The sequence below is a fragment of the Chiloscyllium punctatum genome, chromosome 3 (assembly GCF_047496795.1).
Source record: "Chiloscyllium punctatum isolate Juve2018m chromosome 3, sChiPun1.3, whole genome shotgun sequence".
NCBI lineage: Eukaryota > Metazoa > Chordata > Chondrichthyes > Orectolobiformes > Hemiscylliidae > Chiloscyllium > Chiloscyllium punctatum.
The window spans coordinates 92,770,942-92,790,533 of NC_092741.1; the positions used below are offsets into that span (position 1 = coordinate 92,770,942).

The 19,592-nt window shown below is 38.4% G+C and overlaps 1 protein-coding gene across 1 annotated transcript; it reads right to left on the reverse strand.

Moving 5' to 3' along the window:
- Window positions 1-1,338: 1,338 nt before the first annotated feature.
- On the reverse strand, window positions 1,339-18,767 carry LOC140462957 (trace amine-associated receptor 4-like). Its single transcript, XM_072556518.1, has 2 exons — window positions 18,583-18,767; window positions 1,339-2,561 (listed from the first exon to the last, which is right to left on the reverse strand). Exon 2 carries the CDS (start codon window positions 2,435-2,437, stop codon window positions 1,400-1,402), a length of 1,038 nt encoding a protein of 345 aa, XP_072412619.1. The 5' UTR covers window positions 2,438-2,561; window positions 18,583-18,767; the 3' UTR covers window positions 1,339-1,399.
- Between the last annotated feature and the right edge of the window lie 825 nt (window positions 18,768-19,592).

Below are 19,592 nucleotides of genomic sequence, written 5' to 3' on the forward strand. Positions count from 1 at the left end.
GAGGGAAGTATGCAGTAAATGGGAAAATCTTTAGCAGCTTACAAAGGATCTAGGTGTACAGGTCCACAGTTTTCTGAAAGTGACAACACAAGTAGATAAGGTGGTCAGGAAGATATATAAGCATACTGGGGTATAGAGTATAACAACTGGCAAGTCATGTTGCAGCTGTTTAAATTTTAGTTAGGTGACATTTGGAATATTGTGTATAATTCTGTTTGCCATACTCCATGAAGGATGCAGAGTCTTTGGAGAGGTTACAGAAAAGGATATTGTCTGGTTTGGAGGGTATTAGCCATGAGGAGAAATTGAATAAACTTGGTTTGTTTTCACTTGAATGTTGAAGGCTGAGAGACGAATCGATAGAAGCTTACAAAATTGTGAGAGGCATGGATAGAATAGATAGTCTGAATCTTTTTCCCCAAGAGTACAAATGTCAATTACTTGAGAGCACAGGTCTAAGGTAAAAAGGGGTAAGTTTAAAGGACATGTGAGAGGTAAGTTTTTTTTACAAAGAGGGTGATAGTATCTAGAATGCACTATCTGAGGAGCTGGTGGAGTGGACACAATATCAATGTTTAAGAGGCATCTTGACAGATATATGAATAAGCTGGAAATAGAGGAAATACAGTGCCTGTTCCTGTGCTCTACTGATCTTTGTTCTTTGATCTGGCATAAACTGCATTCATAACAGACTTGATATATTTGTGGGTTGAGATTTGAACAATCCCACACAGGATCCCCAGCCAGTTAAAGAAACATTCAGTGCATCTGTCAGCTTGATGGCACTCGAATAGGATGGCCACTCACTCCTTCAGATCACAAGATCTGCTCCAGTAGAGCTGGAATGAGAAGCAGCCGTCAACATAGCCATCGAAGGGTGATGGATAGCAGATGCAACCTCCAGATATGGATGTCAGTGAAAAATAATCAAGACCACTTCTGTCAAATAAGCAGCCATGAATCATAGTGGCAGGGTGCTTAAGGTATAGTGAGGTACAGAGTTGTGCGCAGCCTCTTAATGGGTCCTACCACAACAAAACCCTACAACAATAGACCAGCAGATAACTATGAAGGTGAATGAAATGTTGCAGCCTTGTCCTCAACCTCACCTGGTAATTGAAGGCACAGTAACTATTTATCAGGCCTCCCACTCCAAAAGACAACATGTAGAAGTCCTTCTACAGATTTGTACAATAGGGAATGTAACAGATACATTAGTTTGTAACATGAAACCTGTCTGTGTCCTTTTCAGGAGCACTTCTACATGCTCGTCAGAGGCAAGAATGCTATAAATGAACCATGACTGGATTAAAGGCAATGAAACACTTTCCAACACAACATATTTTAATTATTTATTGGTTGCATTTCTTTGATTTTTCTACATCATTTCTGTATTTGGTTACTTGGAAAGAATATTAACTGTAGAAGGATCGCAGTTAAATATCTGACAAGAAAGTATAAGTTTTAGTGATTTGCGAAACCATGGATACAAGAAAGCATAAAGCAAAGGGTTTAAAGTGGAATTAAAGAATCCAAACCATGCAAATACACTATCTAAAACTGATGGGATTAAGAAATCAAAATATGGATTAAGAATGCTATTTACATAGAAAGGCAGCCAGGAGAATGTAAAAATTCCAATTAAAATGTCTTGCTTTCGAACAACTATTTGGTCCTTTTTATGCATAAGTGTGACATTGTTTTCTTCAGTATGGTGGCTTTCATTTGGCATATTTGCAACTTTTCTACAATGTTTGCACCTTGCCACAAAAAATATCTTCACATATATTCCTAAAATAATAAAAATTGGTATAAAAAATACAATCAATGCATCTATATGCCCCTCAAACTTGTGATATGCAATACAGCTGCCCTCACAGGACCTAACAGCCACATAATCATCTACAGACTTTTTACTAAAGTCTAATAAAAACACACTAAATCCATAAAAGACAGCAAACAGCCAAATCAGTACAATTGTCATAACTGTTAGAGGTAGAGTGATCTTTACAGTGTAAAACAAAGGGTCACACATAGCATAATAACGATCAATGGCAATAAAACATAAAGTATAAATTGAAACAACAGTTAGCACAATTTCTATAATTGAGTGAATTTTACAGAACACTTCTCCAAAATACCAGCATGTTTCCACTGACCTAACCATACTATATGGCAATACAATAAAGCCAACCAGAAAGTCTACAACAGCCAAAGATAAGAGAAGAAAATTGGTGGGTGTCTGTAGTTGTTTGAAATGTAAAACGGAAATGATCACCACTAGGTTTCCAAATAAAGTAATGAGTATTGAAATGGTAATAAAAATATAGAGTGCTACATTAATAGCAATTGACCTGGTGACTCTAGGACAGGATGTGTTGACAAATTCAAAACAATATTGCACATTTTCTGAATTCTCATGGTCTGATAAATTCATTTTCTTTCACATCGATAAATTCCTTGATCACGGTGAGACAACAAGGTTGTTATTTCAAAATTATTGATTGAAGGTATCTTTATCAAGAATATGATTTTCTTCATTTGTAGTTAATCTGTGGTTTCTGTAAAAAATATCCTATCGTCAGTGGCATATTTGAAACAAGGGAAGCACATGTTCAATAAGCATGAAACGATTTTTAATGGTCAGATATATTTTAGAGTAGAAGAACCTAGGTTCTGAAGAATTGAAATCCCAGAAGCTGGAAATGTCCCATTAAAGAAAAGACACAATATAAAAGCTTTAATTTAACAAGACAACACATCATTTGTAATAGCTTTGCAATTTATTTATGTACTATTTTATCATGATTCCTCATCAGCTGTTTTAACCAGCGTAATTTGAAATCACCACAAAAATATCTTCCTAAACAAATAAAATGATTCAGAATTTGAACTGAATGACAGAAATAATAATAATTACCATTGAATTCAAAAGATCATTTGGATTATCAATGTAACATTTTACAATATTGCAAAAAAATTAAATGAACCCAACGTTTCTGCTCACAAACAAAAGCAGATATCGTTGGAAAAGCTCAGCAGGTCTGGCAGCATCTGTGGAGAGGAATCAGAGTTAAGGTTTCAGGTCAACTGACCCTTCCTCAGAAAAGGTCTTGTCCAATGTTCTGATCCAATGTTTCTTCTGTTGACCTGATCACTTAAGGCCATAAAATGTAAAATATCATGCCTGGATATACTCTAACATTAATTAAGACCAATTATGAGGAGCCATGCTTTGATATGAGTTAACATGTATTTTGTCTTTATTCATTTGTATATTTTTAAAAATAAATTATTTCTATGCTAATTTTTTTTGCTACATAATTTCCTTTTCATCAATATGCTGTTTGAATTAATTAGGTGTAACTATTAAGTAGGCATTGCATTGGTATCTGATCCACTCCAATGACATTTATCTTAGCTTAGGCTATGAGGTCAGTGAACAGAAATACCTTTACCCTCATATCAATTTCACTCAACAGTTCTTTTTTTCTTCCTAAAATTAAACTTCTTTATTTGTTTAAAAATAAAATGCATGGTTTCTGTCTGCATTTTTCTTTATTTGTGGCTGCATCCACACATCTTCTTACCTGAACATGCCATTGCCTCTAAATATGCCATGAAGTTCAATGTGGAGAAATGGGAAGTGATACATTTTGGTACAAAGAACATGGACAGACACTATAAAATAAAGCGTACTATTTTAAAGGGTATGCAGGAACATAGAGACCTAAGTGTACATGTATGCTAGACATTAAATATAGATCGAGAGAGCTGTTAATAAAGCATGCTGAGTTCAAAGTTCATAAATAAGCATGTAGAATACAAGAGCAAGGATGTTAGGATTAACTATATAAGACACTGATTAAACCTTAGCTGGATTGTGTACAGTCTAGGCACCACCCATTGAAATAATGTGAACACATAGGAGAGACTGCAGAGGAGGTTTACAATGGTTCCAGAGTAAAGACACTTCAGTTAAAAGGAAGATTTGGAGATGTTGGAGTTGTTTTAATGGAGAGGAGAGGGCTTAGAGGAGACTCAATATGCAAGATCATAAGAGGACTAGGGAGAAACTGTTCACACTTGCAAAAGGATCGAGATGCTGAGAGTACAATTTTAAAGAAGCACATGTGAGGTAAGAAGAAACTTTCTTACTTAGTGAGTCTGGCAGGTACTGCATGGAATGGAAGTGTGGTGAGGGCAGGTCTAATTGCATCTTTCAAGAGGCCATCAGATGATAATTTAAATAGAAACAATGTGCAGGGATAAAGGAAAAGGCAGAAGATTGGCATTAGGTTAAAATTTTCAGAGACATGGTGCAGAGACAAAGGCTGAATATTTTCCTTCTGCACTGCAGTAGTTCTGTGATTTTATGCTGATGACTGTAATTAGAATTTTGATTATTAACGAGAAAAGTTCTTTTGTTCTACATTTCAAAATTCGACTTTTGGGTTCTTTTGTAAAATAAACTCAAATCATATGAGGAAAGGCATTCTCAGGTAGAAATTCCATTTGCATTGTAAAGCTGCATGACAATTCATGGCAAAAATGTGGCAGAATTCAATATTACTAACTTTTCCCTCCTTGCATTTTACCCCATATGGAGGGACCATTTCTTCTGCTCTCCAATTAGATTGGAAAGCAATTTCAGACCTTATCTGGGGAAATGTGGGGAGACATCTGAGTTAACCTACAAAATCTATAAAGCTAACCCTTGATCAGCACATCTACTCCTTTGCACTTGGACAGAGAATTTCAGTTAACATGAAATACAGAAAGAGGAAGTTACCAGCCTTCATTGCTGTTTTGCTATTCAATAAATTATGGCTAATCTGTACCAGAATTCTATTAACCCACAACTTTTCCATATCTCTTGAAACAATTACCCAATAAAAATATATTAACAATAAAACAGCAATTTACTTCCATATACAGAGGAATCTTGACTATCTGGAATTCGATTATCCAATATCGGATTATTCAGCAAGATCACAAGGTCCCAATGCTCAGCTAAGCTATGTTATCCGGCATTTGGTTGTCCAGAATTCGATTAACCGACCGAAATACTCCCTGCCTGTGTCCTTTGGATAATAGAGGTTCCTCTGTAGACCCTTTAGCATTGTAAAATATCCAAGATATTTCACTAAAATGGGGCAGAAACTGACATCAAAACAAAGGAGGTGACATTAGGTTTGGTAACCAAAAACTTTGCCAAATTGTAGGCTTTAAAGCGAAACTCAAAGGAGGAAGGAGAGATAAAGAGAGAGAGAGGCGGAGAGTTGAAAGGATTTAGGGTAGGAATTCCAGCTTAAGTCATTGGTTCACAAGAGATCCAAATTTGAAGGGTTTTGGATAAGGTGACATGGATGAGCCTGAATTTTATCACAAATCAATTAAGTGTCAATTTGGGATTTCCACAAGGGTGTCTGTCAATGATCTCTAGTGAGTTATTGCAGAAGTACCTCCACTATTCTCTTCAATATGTATGTACCATTCATCTATGGCACCTCACTTATGCAATTGTGCACTCACCAGTGACAGATGTACTTGGTTCTGCCAGGGGCTATTGGGGTTTCTGCTTCATATTTAAAATCTAGTTGTGCACAGGGCCATGTGCTGCCAAGCATACCCAAACCTGTTATAATGCTTGTAGTGAATGAGAAAAACACAACCTACCTGGGGCCATTGATGGTCCGGGTTATAATTAATTGCAAACAGAAGACTACAGTTGTAAATATATTGTTAGTTTAGATTCTCAGATATCTGATCCACTGTAAATGTAACTGTAGATGTAAGAATGATTGTACATAGACTACTCATTGTTATCACCATGCCAGGTTAGAATTCTGTCTAAGGAAGAGTTACACTTTCCCTAACACTTAGCATAGCACAGCAACTTAGTGGCTCAGTGGTTAGCACTGCTGCCTTACAGCACCAGCAGGGACCCGGGTTTGATTCCAGACTCGGGCAACTGTCTGTGTGGAGTTTGCACATTCTCCCCGTGTCTACGTGGGTTTCCTCCAGCTGTTTCAGTTTCTGCCCACATTCCAAAGATGTGCAGGTTAGGTGAATTGGCCATGCTAAATTACCTCAGAGTGTTCAGGGATGTGTAGGTTAGATGCATTAGTTGGGGAAAATGTAGAGTAATAGGGTAGGGGAATGGGTCTGGGTGGAGGGTTGATGTAGACTTGTTGGGCCAAATGGCCTGTTTCCACATTATTGGGATAATATGATCGTAACATTGTTCCATGTTGAAGCATCGCATTTTAAAAGTGTTTAAACAGTTGAAAACTGGAACTTTTATTGAACAACAAAAAGTAAAGCAAAACCAAAGCAAAGTAAGCTGAACATGGTCAGGGAGGAGAGATCACATTTGGAGAGAAACACAGTCCAAGTGACTATGTGGTTCAGGGAATTTATAGGCAGTGTGGAAATTCAGTGCAGAGGCAAATAGGTGCTTTTACTTAATTATTTTAGTTCATAGTTTGTCAGATTTTTACTTAACAGGATAAAATAAAGCCCATGATCAGGGACAAAACACCAAAGAGAGAGTGACATCACAGAAAAACTGTAAGTTCATTGGCTGGTAGTTACTGCTACTTTGACTATCTGTTATACCTTACTTTCAGATTGACGGTTAAAAACAAGAAATATTTATAGGTTACAAACTAAAAAACCAGTAGGAAATAAAAAAAGAACTAAATAAATAAAATAAGAGATGCAGGGCCAGGTGATGAGTTGTACTTGTATGATGTGGGAGCTAGTGGTCCCCACTGTTGCTCATAGTAACCACATCGGTATAGGTAGACAACCCTTTATCTGAAATCCCAAAATCCGAAAAGCTCCCAAGTCTGAAGGTTTTATTGTGAAGTTTTTTTTTCTCATTAACAAGGTTGTTTGGCGTGCAAACAGTTAACACAAGTCGAAACCCATTTGATGCGTGCCACCCAGACGTGACGTGAAGTGGGTGTTGCCCAGCACTGGCAGGCCTCAATTCTCTCTCAAGGCCCATTTTACTCAGTGGGTTTTCTCCTCCGGTAAGGTTTTTTAAAATTTCACCATCAAACTATCACTTATTCTAACATTCAAAAAATTCTGAATTCCAAAAACCAGCTGTCCCGAGCATTTCGGATATAGGATTACACACTTGTAGTAAGTGTTGGTTGCTTGAAGAACTCCAGCTGAGTGTTAATGATTTGGAATCTGAGCTTCAAGTGCTATGATACACCAGGAGGGGGAGAGTTACATGGACACTGTGTTTCAGGAGGCAGTTGCACACCTTAGATTAAGTACCTTGAAGTCAGTCAGTAGTCAGGGACAGAGACATGTGTGACTTCAAATAAGGCAGGTAGAGGGAACTAGGAGATAGTGCTAAAGGAGCCTCAGCCTCTGGATTGGGCTAATAAGTTTAAGGTTCTTGCTCCCTATCTGGAAGAGAGTTGGCATTCCAGGGAGGATGGGCAAACTGACCATAGCACCGTGGTATAGGGAATAATTCAAGATTAGGGAGAAAAGAGGAATGTTGTTATAATCAGGGATAGATTGTAGGGAATGAGGGGAATAGACACTGTTCTCTGTAGCCAGGATTGAGAGTCCTGAGGGCTGTGTGTGCCTGCTTGAATATCTCATCTGGGCTGCAGGGGAATTTTGAGTGGGAAGGGAAAGATCCAGTTGTAGTGGTCCATATGGGTAGTAACGGCATAGGTAGAAAGAAGAAAGAGGTTCTGCTGAGGGAATATGATCCAGCAGGGGCTAATTTAAAAAGCACGACCAAAAAGATACCACAGTAGTCCCGCTGTACTCATGGGGGATACATTCTAGGACCTACCGCGGAAGCCCGAAACCACAGATCGGAGCCAACCCATTCAATTAAATGGGAAATGTACCTTCCTGGCAGCCTCCTGGTCCCTGGTTCAGGAACGTTCTCTATAATATATTCTGGCTGCATTAAACCACAGGTAACTGAAACCGTAGGAAACGATTCCGCGTAAACGGGGGTCACCCTGTAATCTCTGGATTACTACCTGATCCATGAGCAAATTGGCACAGGGTCAACAAGATTAAACAGGTAAATGTTTACCTGTAAATGTGGCTCAATGATTGGTATGGATGAAATGGCTTCAAATTCATGGGATATTGGCACCAATATGGAGGGAGCTGTTTCAATGGAATGGGCTCCACCTGAATCATGCTGGGACCAGACTCCTGATGAATTGTATAATTGTGGGCTTTAAAACTAAATAAGATACAATCTAATCATCATCACTTGACATTCAATGGTGTTACCATGACTGAATCCCCCATATCAACATCCTGGAGGTCATCATTGACCAGAAACTCAACTGGACTCATAACATAAACACAGTGGCTACATGAGCAGGTCAAAGGCACGGAATAAAGTGGTGAGTAACTCACCTCCCGAACACCCAAAACCTATGTATCCTCAACAAGATACAAATCAGCAATGTGATGGATGTTCCCCACATTGCCTGGCTGCATACAACACCAACAACCTGCAAGAAGTTTGACACCATCCAGGACAAAGCAGCCTGCTTGATTGGCACTACATCCATGAGTATCCACTCCCTCTACCACTGATGCTCAGTAGCAGCAGTGTGTACTAGCGACAAGATGCACTGCAGAAATCCACCTTCCGAACTCACTTCCATCTAAAAGGACAAAGGAAGCAGATACATGGGAACATTGCCACCTTCAAGTTCACTTCCAAGCCACTCACTATCCTGATTTGGAAATATATCGCCGTTCCTTCACTGTCATTGGATTAAAATCCTGAATTCCCTCCCTAAGGGCATTGTGGGTCAAATCACAGCAGATGGACTGCAGCAGGTCAAGAAGACAGCTCACCACCATCTTCTTAAAGACAGCTAGGGATAGGTAATAAGTGCTGGCCAGCCAGTGATGCTCACATCCTACAAATGAATTTAAAAAGGCACTATTACAATAATCATGGGAGACATCAGTGGACAGAGTAAAGCAAGTTGGTAGCAGACCTCAAGTAAAGGAATACTACAATAATTTATTTACTAAATAAAGTTGTTGAATACTCCAAGATTTTATTTTGGAGCAGCTTGTGATAGGCCCACTAGATAACAGGCCTTTGTCAGAGATGTTCTCTGCAACTTTCTCCAAGTAGACATCCTGTCTCTCTACATCGGGAGCAACGGATACAGTAAATGATATTTGTGGAAGAACTTTTGCCTGAAACATTAATTCTCCTGTTCCTCAGATGCTGCCTGACCTGCTGTACTTTTCCAGCGCCACACTCTTGACACCACTAGGCAACAGGCAATTCTTGATTTGGTGACGTGTAATGAGGCAGACTTGATTAGGGAGCTTAAAGTGAAAGAACCCCTAGCAGGGAGGTGACGATAATATGACAGAATTCGCTGTTCAGTTTGAAATCAGATGTAACAGTATTACAATTGAATATAGATGACTACAAAGACATGAGGGAGGAAGTGTCCAGAGTTGACTGGAAGGGGAGCCTAGCAGGAAAGGCAATGCAGTTGTAGTGAAATAGTTTCTAGGGATAATTCAGGAGGCAGAGCAGAAATCTATCCCAAGGAAGAAGAAACAAATTAGGGGAAGGACAAAACAACCATGGCTGACAAGGGAAGCCAGGCACAGCATAAAAGCAAAATAAAAAGCATATAATGTGGTGAATATTAATGGGAAGCAGAGGATTAGAAAGTGTTTAAAAACCAATAGAGGATAACCAAAGAAGCAATCAGAGAGAGGGGTGGGGGGGGGGGGGGGGGGGGGCGTGTTCATGAAATATGATAGTTAGCAAGCTACTAATATAAAAGAAGATTGCAGGAGTTGTTTTCAATATAGAAAATATATAAAAAAGGCAAGAACATTGGACCACTGAAAAATGAAGCTTGAGAAGTAGTAATGGGGAAAAACGAAAAACTGGAGGAATGGAAAAGGTACTTTGGATCAGTTATCACAGTGAAAGACACCAGCAGCATACCAGAACCTCAAGTCAGTCAGGAGGCAGAGGTGAGTGTGATGGCCATCACTAAGGAGAAAGTGCAAGGGAAGCTGAAAAGTCTGAAAGTGGGTAAATCACCTGCACTAGATGGACTACACCCCAGGGTTCTGAAGGAGATAACTAAGAAGACTGTAGAGGAATTGGTGGTGATCTTTTAGAAATCACTGGAGAACGAGAAAATTGCTAATGTAACAATGTTATTTAAGAAGGGATGTTGACAGAAGACAGGAAACTATAAGCCAGTTAGCCTGGTTGCAGTTGTTGGTAAAGTTTAGAGTCCATTATTAAGATGGGATTGCAGAGTACGTGGAAGTGCATTGTAAATTAGGGCTGAGTCAGTACAGCTTCATCAAGGGGAGGTCATACCTTAAAAATCTGTTAGAATTCTTTGAGGAATTCATGAGCAAGTTAGACAAAGGAGAGCCAGTGGACATGATCCATTTGAATTTCCAGGAGGCCTTTGAAAATATGCCACAGAGGAGGCTGTTGAATAAAATGAGAGCCCATGGTGTTAGAGGCAAGGTACTGGCATGGATAGAAGATTAGCAGATGGCAAAAGGAAGAGAGTCTTTTCAAGATGGCAGCCAGTGACTAGTGGAATTCTGCAGGCATCAGTGTTGGGACATAACTATTCACATTATATGTTGATGAGCTGAACAAAACAACTGTTGGTACTATTGCTAAGTTTGCAGTTGTCACAAAGTTAGAGAGACAGGTAGTGCTGAGGAGGTTGAAGGCTGCAGCAGGACTTGGACAGGCTGGGAGAATGGCAGAAGGAATACAATGTGGGAAAGTGTGAGGATATGCATTTTGGTAGGAAGTATAGAGGTTTAATTATAAGTTGGGAAATTGTTTAGGATTCTCTTAAGATAAACATTGCAAGTTCATTTGGCAGTTAGGAAGGCAAATGCAATGTTAGCATTCATTGCCTGAGGACTAGAATACAAGAGCAGAGATGTACTGCTGGGTCATATAAGGATCTGGTCAGACTGCATTTGGAATACTGTGAGCAGCTTTTGGGTCCCACATTTAAGGAAAGATCTGCTGGCATTGGAGGGGGTCCAGAGGAGGTTTATCAATATAATCCCAGAGATGATTTGGAGATACTGGTGTTGGATTGGGGTGCACAAAGTTAAAAATCACACAACACCAGGTTATAGTCCAACAGGTTTAATTGGGAGAGCACTAGCTTTCGGAGCATCGCTCCTTCATCAGATGGTAGTGGAGGGCTCAATCCTAGCACACAGAACTTATAGCAAAAATTTACAGTGTGATGTAACTGAAATTATACATTGAAAAATTGAAAAGTCGGGACAGGCAGCAGCGAAAAGTGGCCAGAGCAGAAGTTGATAGCTAAGTTCGGTACCCATAAGGAGGGCCTCAACCAGGACCTTGGGTTCATGTCACAGTACAGGTGACCACCATTGCACTACACACACACACAGATACTCCTACACACACACACACTCACACACACACACAGGCACTCCTATACACATATACACATGGACACACACATACACAGACGTGCACACAGACACCCACACACACCCTTACAGACACACACACTCCCACATGCAACCCCTCACAGACTTAAGGCACTTTGCACTCACTACACACACCCATACACTTTCTCACACTCACAACCCCCAAACCAGACAGACACACACACACACACACACAGACAAAGACCTACATGCACACATATATTTTGTGGGGTGAATTTGTACTTTCAGAGTTACATTGTACTTTGCTCAAAAACTTCATGCATTCATGTAAAACTCCATTATCTCTTTTTTTAGATTAGAATCAATCTAAACATCATGGCATAGACAGAGAACACAGGGGGCTAACACCTTCAACATATTGTCTAGCTATCACCATTGTTAACAGCTAACCCGAGAATGCAACTTTGTAAAAATAGGTTTTGTGATTTATCCATGAAAGAAGTGAAACTATCATGGTGTTTTAACAGATGAAAGGCCTAACAGACAATGAATTTTTCAATGTATAATTTCAGTTAGATCACACTGTAAATTTTTACTATAAATTCTGTGTGTTAGGATTGAGCCTTCCACTACCGCCTGATAAAGGAGTGACGCTCCAAAAGCTAGTGTGCTTCCAATTAAACCTGTTGGTCTATAACCTGGTGTTGTGTGATTTTTAACTTTGTAATCCAGGGATGAAGGGCTTGCCATATGAGTCATAGAGTCCTATGGAACAGAGACAGACCCTTTGAACCAAACTGGTCCACACCAATGAAAATGTCCGTCCATGCTAATTCAATTTCCCTGCACTTGGCCCATGTCCTTCTAATCCTTTCCTATCCAGGAATCTCTCCAAATGCCTTTTAAGTGTTCTTCATGTACCCACCTCAACTACTTCCACTGGCAGCTCAATCCATATGTGTATCACTCTCTGTGTAAAAAAGTTGCCCTTTAGGTTCCTTTTTATTCTTTCCCCTCTAACCTTAAACTGATGCTGTCTAGTCCTTGATTCCCCAACCAGGGGAAAAAGACTGAGTGCTTTCACCCTATGCATGCTTCTCATGATCTTATTCATCTCTATAACATCCTCCCTTGTCTCCTACGCTCTTAAAAAAAGTCCCAGCTTGTCCTTTAACTCAGACCATTGAGTCCAGGCAACAGCCTTGTAAATCTCTTCTGCATTCTTCTGCACACAGATGAAGGAGGAATTTCTTCAGCCAGACATTGGTGAATCTGTGGAACTCATTGCCATGGGGGGAATGTAAAAACCATGCCTTTGAGCGTGTTTAAGACAGAAACAGAAAGATTCTTGATTTTTGAAATTTCACTCATTGGACATGGGCATCGCTGGCTGGCCACAGCATTTATTGCCCATCTGCAATTGCTCTTGAGAAGATTGTTGTAGGTTAACCCAAACTGTCCTTAAGGAGGGAATTCCAGGATCAACGGGAGCATGGGTTATGAGGAGAATGGGGTTGAGAAACATATCAGCCACAATCAAATGCCTGATCACTTCGCCCAGCTCCAATGTATTGGAAGTGGGTGTCAATGACCTGCTGTATGGCTTGTTGCTCCTGACACTTCAGCACTGTCACGTGGTGAAGAAGATGTTCCTCCTGCTGAATGTACTCATCTCTTTCCTTGGAAGACTACTGTCACTCTCCCAGTTCTTCAGCATCCATTGCACCCCCACTTTTCCTGCTTTAGTTGTGCAAGAGGGTAGGATTATGTGGCAATTTACTTTCAAGGATAAATGGAAATACACACCAAGGTCGCTCCAATCCTCCGAACTTCCCAGGATTCTACCAATCAATGTGTATTCCCTTGCCCCCTTTTAGTCCTCCCAAAATGCATCATTTGGCACATTTCAGGTCTAAACTCCATTTGTCATTGTTCAGCTTATATGGCCATTCCATTCTTATTCTCCTATACTATAAGGCTTTCCTCCTCACAATTTACCACATCTACAACTTTTACATCATCTGCAACTTACTGATCATACCTCCTATGCTTATGTGTCAACTAGTGTGGTGGAATATTTCCAAAAGCCTAAACACCATCTACAAAGCATGGCGCAGGGTGGAGATGGAATACTTGCCTGGAGTACAGCTGCAACAATAGACAAGAAACTTGACACCACTGAGGCAAAGCAGCCCGTTTGATTGGCAACACTACCACAAACCTTCTCTCCCTCCACCATTGACACTCAGTAACAGTGATGTGTAGTATCTACAATGTGAATTGCAGAAATTTTCCAAGATTCCTTAGACAGTATCTTCTCAACCCATGACCACTATGTTTACAAGGCCAAGGACACCAAAACCTGCATATTCCCTTCCAAGCCACTCACCATGCTGACTTGGAAATATATCACCATTCTTTCAGGGTTGCTGAGTCAAAATCATGAAACTTCCTGATGGCACTGGGTGTCTGCATACAGCACATGCATTGCAGTGGTTCAAGAATGCAGCTCACCAACTTCTTAAGGGCAACTAAGGATTTATAATGAATGCTGGCCCTGCCAATGAAGCCCACATCCCATGAATAAATAAAAAGAAACACATACGCATGAAATTTAGTTTTTGATTTGGTCAGTGGTCAGGGAAGTGACAAAGTCCTTGAATCAAGCAGATATCAGTTCTATACTGGACCTCATACAATGTAAAGAGATATGATTAATTCATGTTCTCATTGTGAAGATATCCCTAAGTAACAGGGACAATAATGCATCTATTTAATTGAGAAAAAAAAGGGCCTGAGAAATTTTTTAAAAACTTAAATCAGAGCAATCATGAAGGCCTTAAAGCACAGCTGGCTAAAATGAATTGATAAATTATGTTAAACAACAGATCAACAGAGATGTAATGGCTGATACACGAGGAGATATTTCAGAATAGAAAATAGGAGCAGGAATTGGCCATTCAAACTTTCAAGCCCAGGATATCATTCAATATCATCATCCAAATCAGTATCCCTTTCCCAATTTCTCCTTGTACATTTTTATCTTGTTAACCCCTAAAAAATATATCTAACTCCTGAAAATATTAATGTTTTGGCCTCAGCTGCTTTCTGCAGCAAAGAATTCCATTAGCTGACTACTCTGGCTGAAGACATTTCTCCTCATCCCAGACCTAACAGGCCTGCCCTGAACCCTGAGACTGTGATGCCTAGTTCTGGACTCCACGGTCTTTAGGAAATCCTTCTTGCTTTCACCCTGTATAACCCTATTAGAATTTTATAAGTTTTAGTAAGATTCTCATTCATTCTTCTAAACTCCATGAATATAGTCTTAATCGATCCGTGACTTGGAGGTGCCGGTGTTGGACTGGGGTGGACAAAGTTAAAAATCACGCAACACAGGGTTATAGTCCAACATGTTTCTTTGGAAGCACTGGCTTTTGGAGTGTCACTTTTTCATCCTGATGGAGGAGCGTTGGTCCGAAAGCTAGTGCTACCAAATAAAACTGTTGGACTATAACATGGTGTTGTGTGATTTTTAACTTTAACCAATCCAATCTCTCTTCATACATTAGCCCCGCCATTCCAAGAGTCAGTCTGGTAAACCTCCATTGCACTCCTTCCATAGCCAGAATATCTTTGCTCAGATAAGGAGACCAAAATGCACACAAGACTCCACGTTTGGCCTTACAAGGCTCTGTGCAGTCACTGCAAGATATCACTGCTCCTGTACTTGAATACTCCCACTATGAAGGTCAATATACCATTTGTTTTTTTCACACCTGCTGCACCTGTAATCTTACTTTCAATGATTGGTGTACAAGGATACCCAGATCTCATTGCAGTTCTGTACTCAGTGATTAAGAGTAATTCCAGAGCCAAATCCACTATTCATGTTTCATTAATAAAGTTAAAAATCAAACTAAAATAAAAATATCATACAATTGTGCAAAGATACATGGGATGTCAGAATATTTAAAAAAAACAAAGACTGAGTTTAAAAAGAAGGATAAAAATTAGATAACATGAAAAAGCTTGCCAGAAATTTAAAAACAGATAGCCGAATTTTCTGTATCTGGAAAAAAAAATTAACAAAGTAAGTATTTGTCCAACAGATAACAGAACATTTGGAAAACAATAACATGATTGACAAGACCTGTATGGGTTTATGGAAGGCAGATTATACTTAACAAATCAGCCAGAGGTTTTTTTGAGGATGTAACAAGTAAAATAGATAAGGGAGAATCTGTGGATGTGGTATTTTTGGATTTTTAAAAGGATTTTGATAACCTCCCTCATAAGATATTAATGAGACAGTTAAAGCACATGGGATAGTAGGGAATATATTGATGTGGATTGAGAATTGGTTGACATACAGGAAACAGAAAGTGGGAATAACTAGGTCTTTTCTTCGAGTGGTAACTAGTGATCAGCAAAGATCAGTGCTTGGGCCCCAGGTATTCACAATATATATAAATAACCTGGATGAGGGAACCAAAGACAATGTTGCCAAGTATCCTGACCTTTTGAAAAATACACATGAAAAATTATTAGGAGAATTGGTAGAAAGGTAGCAGCATTCTTAACATAGTTAGAATATTCCTGCCTAATGTATAGCTGAGAAGTACAAATTGACCTTTTTCAAGTTGACAAGGTGTAACGAATGGTGTGTTACACGGATCAGTACTGGGATCTTAACTGCTTACAATGTATTGAATGACTTTGATGAAGGGGTGTAAGGTAAAGTTGCCAGGTTTGCTGATGGCAGTCAGATAGATAGTTAAGTAAGTTAAGAAGAGGACATAAGGCATCTACAAAAATATATAGATAGGTTAATTGAGTGAGAATAGATTGGCAAATGGAATAAAAAGTGATTAATTGTAAAATTGTTCATGTTGGCAGGAAGGATAATAAAGAAGCATACTATCTCAATGCTGAGAGATTGAAGAACTCTGAGATACAAATGGATCTGGGTGGCCTGGTGTATGATTCACAAAATGTTAGTGTGCATGTACAGCAAGTAATCAGGAAAGCTAATAGAATATTACCATTTCCAAGGGAAGCCCACTGAACGACATACCATTCAGGCAAAGTAAGGCCAACAGTACATTTTCACTTTGACCCCAGGGATAAAAGCCCCACCCAGAGATCTCAACTAAGGAGAGGCCAACAGCACTTGTGTGCAGCAGGACCACAGAGGCAGCAATAGCAGCAAACAGGAGCCTCAGGATTGTGGGGGACCCAGGACTGGGGTATGTCATGAAGGGCTGAGTGCACATGCACAACTCTTTCTGATTCCTTTCTGGTCATAAGCAGGAGGAAAGAACATTATTCTTCAAATTAATTCGTAAATACATAAACTACATGAATCACTAAAATCATAAATGAAATAGAGCATAAACAAAATAAATCAAGCTTATACTTTAGGGTTAGTTTTGATAAATTTTGTTAAACCTGTGACCAATCTTAACTAGACCATACAAAGTATCTGGTGTATTTTTGGTTATTATATAACACAAAAGATATTGAAGAAGTGAATACTTACAAGGGTGGTGTGAGTACGAGCAAAACTAGAGGCCACAAATAGTCACCAAGAAGTTAATAGAGAATTCAAAAGAAATTTCCTTATCCAGAGAGTGGTGATAATATGGAACTTGCTTCCAAAAGGTGTAGTTGAGATGAATTTTACAAGTGCATTTAAAGCTCAGCTAAATAAGCACATGAGAGAAAGAGGGAGAGAAGCTTATGCTGATAGAAGAGGAAAAATGAGAGAAGGTTCAAATGCTGCATAAATGATACTGGTTGAGTTGAATGGTTTTTTTTATGCTCAATGTTATTTTTGCAATTAATGGTCAATAAGTTGAAGAAAATATTCCAGCTCTACAGCTGATTAAATATTGCCAATGTACCTGAGACATTAGGTACAATGTGTATTCACAAAACTGAATAAGATGTGTTTCAACTAATGGTCATAAGGATCAAGTCAATCCCAAGGATATGGAGGGATTGAGGATTTTAAATTAAAGGTAATATGAAGTCATGGTTAAAGCAAAACCAAAGCAGGTCAAGCCAGACAATTGAATCGACCAATTTACATATACGTCGTTGTAAAATACACAATTATTTTGACTTTTTAAAATCTGACTTGAAACCATATTTTGCACATTAGAATTTTCATTACTCAGAAAAAAACTAACAGATGTGTTCATTGTTAAAATTATTTGTAGCAAGAATAACATATAACACCACCTCGCAGTTTGTCATTTAATCATTGCTGGTCATTTAACATTGGACTTCAATTACAGCACACATGATGCATGGGAACAGCTACAGTTAAATAATATCATTTTAAGATTGAAGTTCATGTTTGTAAAGTTTACATAGCAAATGTCAATGCAACAAATTACATTGGTTTCTATTTCAATATCTGATTGATACATGTAAATGATGCTTATCAATTCAAATTATTGCTCTCTATATTGAAGATATTCCTTCATATAGATTTATGTAACAATGATTTAATATACATTCGAAGAACATTTATGTTTATATAGCAAAGGAAGCATATTACATTTTTTCTGTTTATTTTTTTTTCTTGCTATTATGATAAAATGTGAAAGTATTTACATGAACTTCACTAAAATAGCATTGTACATGATCAACATTTTTCAGACATTCTTGGTAACTTTTAACGTATAGAACATAAATATATTTGAAGAAAAATGTTTTCTATTAATTTAAGGAGCTAATATCTAAATAGATGTATATTTCTACCTTTATAAATGTAGCATTTTACAATATTTAAGTAGGATTTCCTGAGCTGATTTATTATTGATCTTATGGATGAAATGTTACATCTCCTACATATTGTTTTGATATTTTCCTATATGTTTTGAAATGACTGAAGGCCAAAGCAGTCTCTCAAAAATCTAACAAAGATTTTTTTCAGTTTATCAATCATTTACTGAAACATTTTTCAAAGTGTGTAATTATGTACCAATATTTCATGAGAAATGAATATATAAGAGGAAGGTTTGAAATATTTTAATATACATTTTAACTTTCTGTACAATAAATCAGTATTAAAGAAGTAAAATGTTAAGCGGTTAACATTCTTACCTTTCTGTAGATGTTAATTATAAAACCACCTGAAACGTTCTTGACATTATCATCATGGATATCATCCTGGAGAATGCTCTCAGATTCAGAACTACATAGCCAAAGTTGATTAATACCGGTTCAAATGTGAATTTTATGTTCTTACTGGTAATTTTGTGTCCTATCTCTGAATGTGCATATGAACAAGTGCAAATATTCAACTACAGATAGAAGTACTTTAAGGAGATTAAAGTATTTGTCTTATGTCCCAATCTTAACAGCAGAGCCAATGGGATTTTTATGATCCATAAGAGACCTGAATAACCTTCACAGTCTTTTGATTCAATATTGTATCATTATATCATTGATAAAATAGTCACAAAAAAACATAAAATATTAATTATTCATCACATAATTAAGATGGATGTATACTTTATCAAGTCTGCTTAGCATTTTATTAAGTGGCAACCTCACCTCAATAAAAGTATTCATGTTTTTGAATACAAACTATTATCGGTCAAAAGATTTTGTGTGCATAAGCTCAGTTGATGCTTCATTTTAAAGATTCCACTTTCCAAGGCACCATCTGTGCTCATGACACCATTTAAAGGAAACCAAGGGAGGAATACATGCTAATATTTGTCCCTCAACCATCTCTACTAATACAAAAAATCTGGTCAGATACGAGTGTACACTTTGCGGATGTAAAATAAATTCTACAATTTTGGGGGCACAATGTTCCACATGTGATCAGCACTTTTGGCACAGGGGCTGCCATATTGTGATTTTCCCAGGTTCCTGTGTGGACCTATGTAAATGACAGTGCTAATGCCTATCCAGGATAGGAAATCCAATAACGCACAGCAGAGCAGAGCAGCCATTAATATCTACCACCAAAAATGTCACCTCTATGTTCTTGAGTCAGGAGTTCTCCCTTCAGGCTGATGGTATTCCTGATTATGGCAATGATTAGTACCCAATCCCCTTCCCATTTTTCTTATCTCTCCTAAGACTTACTTGACAGTTACTAA